Below are 6,000 nucleotides of genomic sequence, written 5' to 3'. Positions count from 1 at the left end.
TCATACGCGAAACAACAAGTTCCCGGTTCAAAAAACCAACAAACACCGAAAACTCCAAACTGTTTCCTTACCTTGCAAGTTGACACAATGATAAACAATCAAAATAGTCAATACACTTCAACTAACCTACAACTAAAACTTGTACAGAGAAAGGTTAGAGGAAAATGAAAGCAAAGCAAGAGAGACAGTGCACCAACACACGTCTTCACAGGACGGAAACCATTCGTTCAGTGTCGTATTCCCGCGTTCTATCTCACGTGACCCATTCCTCTCGGAATTGTGGGAGATAAAACTAACAGATTAAACTATACATGAATCGCGAGACAAGCGGCAAGAGAAGAGATTTTTGGAAAAAATACAGGTGAATGAGCAAGAAGGCAGAAAAAAGAAAAGAATTCATGAAGAAAAAGAGCGCATGACAGGAAAGAGGAACCAAAAATCTACCTAACAGCAAACTAGAAAGCTCCTGCGGTTCCAAAAACAGGAGGGGCCTTTAATTTCATAACCGCAGTGCCCCACTGCGGGAGTCAAACTCAGTAAATTTGTAAATTTCCTGAATTTTTCAGTAAATTGGTAAATTTACGGAGTGAATTTACAAATTGACTGGTTTGATGAATTTACTGTAACATATACGAGAAGAAATTCATATCAATTACCTGAACAGATTGGTTTGTTTAGCTACCTTGCATATTTCGTCTGCTTAATCCTACTGATGGAGGTGTTGAACGCAAGAGCGGTTAAAACCGGGACTTTTTGCGTCATGTTTCATGACCCCAAAAAAAGCTGCACTTTAGCAAAGACTTGTTGGATTGCTTTGAATCTTTCAGACCATTTGCATGAAGCTAGTCCCACACTCCATACACATATATAGCTATTCTGATGGACACGCGGGGGAATTCGGGGGCTGTGATTGGATGGTCTCTTCCGATCATCAAAGCATAATCAATCAATCAATCAATATGAGGCGTATATCACGCGTATTCCGTGGGTACAGTTCTAAGCGCAGGGATTTTTTTTTTGTTTGTTGCCAATATCCAAAAGCATATTGACAATAACAAAGACGCATGGTTCCGGTTTACCCATATGTACCTTACAATGTTTCAATCGACAACAGCACACACTGACAACTTGAAATTCTTCTCGGGAATGTTTTTCAGCTTTACAAATGTCGATAGCATACCCTTTTCTGCTAACTTCCTGATGAAACAGGACTAAACCAATTATTTGTACTGAGCGAACGACGAAGAAGAAGAACCAATTATTTTCTGTCCCTAAACACCACAAAATGCCGAAAGTCGAAAGATGTAGTACAAACAGGGGAGTAAAACGGAACAGCCGTTTTTGTGTGCCTGTGTGAGCTCAGTTGCCGACTGACACAAACTTTCGCATTCGGCTTTTCTTATCTCGTAACTCCACACTAAATACCCCAATTCCCCTCTGAAGTATTGATGTTCAACCCATTGCACTAACATTCATGTAGTCGTTTATAACTGAGGTTGAAAAATTCGCTTCATGACGAGACAAGTATTAATGGCCTGCATTCACCAAACTGAAAAATTCGCTGCCGTCTCTCTTTGCGCTGTACGGATTAGCTTTTCTCTTCTCCTCCCCTTGTTGCATCCTAGTTCTTCAGTTGTTTCTAGTTTTCCGTTGATGTTGTGTTTTGGTCTTCTTCATAAGTAGTCTTGTTCAAAATTAAAAAAACTCAAACTTCTTTTTGTTGTATACGAATGAACTAATAAAAAGCTGTTAATGTTGTTTCCGACGCTCCTACATGTGTAAGCTTATGTTGCTTCCAATGTCCATACTAAGTAACCCTAGCATTACACACAGTACATGTATGTACATGTATTGTTTTCCTTCTATGTTTTAACCTTTACCGTGCTTCGTGGGTCGTGGAGGACCCAGAGCCCCACAAAATCGTCTTCAGCTCTGAACATATTTGGAGTGTTTCATTGAGACTTCATGTAATCTGCAATCACCATACGACCTTGCCATTGCCCAACTTTTGAAAGATTATCTTTGTAAACAAACAAATAAACGATGACGTAACTTGGACAACCCATATGGAGTTTCGTAAAGAATTTCCACGCTGTTTACTTATTCGGATGGCGTTGGTAGTTCACGACCCATACTTTTTACATTGAATCTTTCTTTGGAAAGTATGGGACATACTCAACCCACATCATCCGGGCTGTGTAGTTTAAAGCGACTGATACAGTGAAGGTTAACATATGTCACTCTATACTATTACACTGAATGTGTTAACAATTGTCATTTTATTTTTAAATCATGTATGACTCTTCAATCCTGAATGTGTTAACATGTGTTGCTTCAACCTCCTGTATCAGTGTGTGTCAACATGTTGTTTCAAACTAGCACGCTGTGTATACGTTGCATCCCACTCTGAACATGCATACCTTTTCTGTCCTGTGTTTTTTCAACATGTGTTTTTCCAAACCTCCATGCTGCATATACCTAGCATCACACTCTTTCTTTCTTTCTTTGGTGTTTAACGTCGTTTTCACCCACGAAGGTTATATCGCGACGGGGAAAGGGGGGGAAGAAGGGATAGAGCCACTTGTTAATTGTTTCTTGTTCACAAAAGCACTAATCAAACAATTGCTCCAGGGGCTTGCAACGTAGTACAATATATGACCTTACTGGGAGAATGGAAGTTTCCAGAACAAAGGACTTAACATTTCTTACATACTGCATCACACTCTGAACATGTATACTTCTTTGGTTTTGTATGTGTCAACATGTGTTGTTTTAAACATCCACGCCATATAAACCTTGCATCACACTCTGAACATGCATACTTTTTCTGTCCGGTGTTTTTTCAAACCTCCATGCTGTCCTCGCATGCCGCTCTGAACAAGCTTACTTTTTCTGTCCTATGTTTTTTCAACATGTGTTTTTTCAAAGCTCCTTGCTGCATATACCTAGCATCACACTCTGAACATGCATACTTTTTCTCTCCTGTATGTGTGAACATGTGTTGTTTTAAACATCCACGCCATATAAACCTTGCATCGCACTCTGAACATGCATAATTTTTCTCTCCTCTTTGCGTCAACATGTGTCGTTTCAAAGATCCACTTTGTATAAACCTAGCATCACACTCTGAACATGCATACTTTTTCTCTCCTGTGATGTGTCAACATATGTTGTTTTAAACATCCATGCCATATAAACCTAGCATCACACTCTGAACATGCATACTTTTTCTCTCCTGTATGTGTCAACATGTGTTGTTTCAACACTTGACGCTGTTTAAACCTAGCATCACACTCTGAACATGAATACTTTTTCTCTCCTGTATGTGTCAACATGTGTTGTTTTAAACATCCACACCATATAAACCTTGCATCACACTCTGAACATGCATACCGTTTCTCTCCTGTTTGTGTCAACATGTGTTTTTTCAAACTTCCATGCTGCATAAACCTTGCATCACACTCTGAACATGCATACTTTTTCTGTCCTGTGTTTTTTCAACATGTGTTTTTTCAAATCGTAATGCCGTATAAACCTAGCATCACATTCTGAACATGCAAACTTTCTTTCTCCTGTATGTGTCAACATGTGTTGTTTCAAACATCCGCGCCGTTTAAACCTAGCATCACACTCTGAACATGCATACTTTTTCTCTCCTGTATGTGTCAACATGTGTTGCTTCAAATATTGTTGCCGTTTAAACCAAGCATCACACTCTGAACATGCATACTTTTTCTCTCCTGTATGTGTCAACATGTGTTGTTTCAACACTTGACGCTGTTTAAACCTAGCATCACACTCTGAACATGAATACTTTTTCTCTCCTGTATGTGTCAACATGTGTTGTTTCAAATCTTGATGCAGTTTAAACCTAGCAGCACACTCTGAACATGCATACCATTTCTCTCCTGCATGTGTCAACATGTGTTGCTTCAAATCTTCACACCCTATAAACCTAGCATCACACTCTGAACATGCATACATTTTCTGTCCTGTCTGGGTTGACATGTGTTTGTTCAAAGTACCCGAGTGTATAAACCCAGTATCACACTCAGGACATATGTTCCTTTTCACTCCTGAATAGGCATGCGTGAACATGTGCTTCTTCATATTACTAGACAGGGTGAACCTTGCAGTACATGCATGTTTTTTCTCGGTGACAAATGTGTGCATGCTTTGCTTCAGATTACTTGAATCTACTTGTTTCAGCCGGGTATCACACTCAGTACTTGAATGTACCTCTTGTTTCAGCCCCGCATCAAACTTGACACTAGAATGTTCCTCTTGTTTCAGCCAGGTATCACACTCAGTACTTGAATGTACCTCTTGTTTCAGCCAGCTATCACTGTGAGTGCTGTCTGTAGCTTGTCCTTCAAACGTCTGCACTGTAGGCATAGTAGCTGTGTTCTCTGTGGCCACAGCACCCCTGACCGTCACTGAAAAATGAAAGTAAAACCAAAGCCATATATGAGAATGCTGATCATGATCCCAGATTATTACCAATTCGGTGCCCCGACGGATTCTAGGTGACCTGTTAAATGTTATAACGTTCAGGCAGGGACCCTTTTTGTATAATAATAATAATAATAATAATAAATGAACATTTATATAGCGCAACATCATAATTTTACAAGTATGCTCTTTGCGCTTGACACATTTAAAATCAAAACACAGTTATACAAGCATTTACATCTACATTCATAGTCAACAACGCTTAATTAAAAGCATACACCATCAAACATACATTACAAAAGATTCTTCCACTAAATAATTAATAAAAACATGAATAAAATAGGTAGTAAAAAACAAGGAAATACCAGCTGAATACCCTTAATCAAACAGAACATGTTATCAACAATGCTGAAAACAGTCCTAGATGTTTATATACATTATCACTAAAACAACAAATACACTACATGTAGCCTACTGATGGACTGAGAAAACAAAATCAGGGGTTGTATTTCTTGAAGAGGTGCGTTTTAAGTGCTCGTTTGAATGCTTGGGGTGACAGAGTGGCGGATGTGAAAGGGGAGAGAATTCCATTGTGTGGGTGCGCAGAAAGTAAAAGTGCGTTGTCCGTATGTTTTGGTTTTGGTGTGTGGAATGGTAAGGATGCGACGGTCAGAAGAGGCACGGAGTTGTCTTGCTGGAGAATAGACGGTGAGGAGTTCAGAGAAGTAAGCAGGAGACGAGCCAGAAAAGAAGTTAAAGCAGAGGGTGGACAGTTTGTCAATGCGGGCTTGAATAGGTAACCAGTGCAGTGTGTGAAGAAGTGGTGTTGCGTGATCTCGTTTTCGTGCTTTGAGAATGAGGCGTGCTGCCGAGTTTTGGACTTTTTTGTAGTTTATGCAGGAGGTACAGAGGACAGCCAGAGAGAAGAGAGTTGCAGTAGTCAAGTTTAGAAAGAACAAAGGCACAGACAAGAGTGTTAGTTGTTTGAGAGGAGAGTGTGTGGCGAATGGTGCTGATCTTACGAAGCTCAAAATAAGCTGCTCTACAGACTAAAGATATATGTTTGTTAAGGGTCATGTCAGATGAAAGGGTGAATCCAAGGTTTCTAGCTGATGGTGAGAAAAGAATGTCGGTATTGCCTATTTGAACAGAAACAGGTTGGGGAGAGGTAAATGTAGTGTTCTTCTTTTTGCACAGTAAGACTTCAGTCTTATCATCATTAATTCAGCTTGAGTTTATCGACCATCCAAGATTTAACATCAGTGATGCATGTCTGAATGGTCTGGATGGCGGAATGTGTCTCTGCAGGGGGACTGGGTTTATACAGCTGGGTGTCATCAGCAAAAGACTGATTTAAAACAGAATGGTTTTGAATCAGTGTGGAGAGGGGCTTAGTGTACATGATGAAAAGGATGGGACCGAGTACTGAACCTTGAGGAACGCCGAAAGAAAGTGGGGCTGGAGCAGACATCTGGCCATCGACAAGCTAAAAATTGACAAAACAAAGTAAAAATGTAAATCAACAATATCAGCGTGATTTATTCTACA

At 39.9% G+C, this 6,000-nt stretch overlaps 1 protein-coding gene across 1 annotated transcript in view; it reads right to left on the bottom strand.

Annotated features, from left to right (window-relative positions):
* Nucleotides 1-287: 287 nt before the first annotated feature.
* LOC138963155 (zinc finger protein 771-like) overlaps nt 288-6,000 on the bottom strand; it is a 34,495-nt gene continuing 28,782 nt past the window's right edge. The window contains exon 4 of the mRNA XM_070335190.1: nt 288-4,436. Coding sequence (XP_070191291.1) covers nt 3,457-4,436 — 980 coding nt within the window. The 3' untranslated portion in view covers nt 288-3,456. The remainder of the gene's footprint in view (nt 4,437-6,000) is intronic.

The sequence above is a fragment of the Littorina saxatilis genome, linkage group LG3, assembly GCF_037325665.1.
Source record: "Littorina saxatilis isolate snail1 linkage group LG3, US_GU_Lsax_2.0, whole genome shotgun sequence".
Taxonomy (NCBI): Eukaryota; Metazoa; Mollusca; class Gastropoda; order Littorinimorpha; family Littorinidae; genus Littorina; species Littorina saxatilis.
Note: the sequence above shows the minus strand (reverse complement) of the source record. Positions and strands in the feature narration are given on the sequence as shown.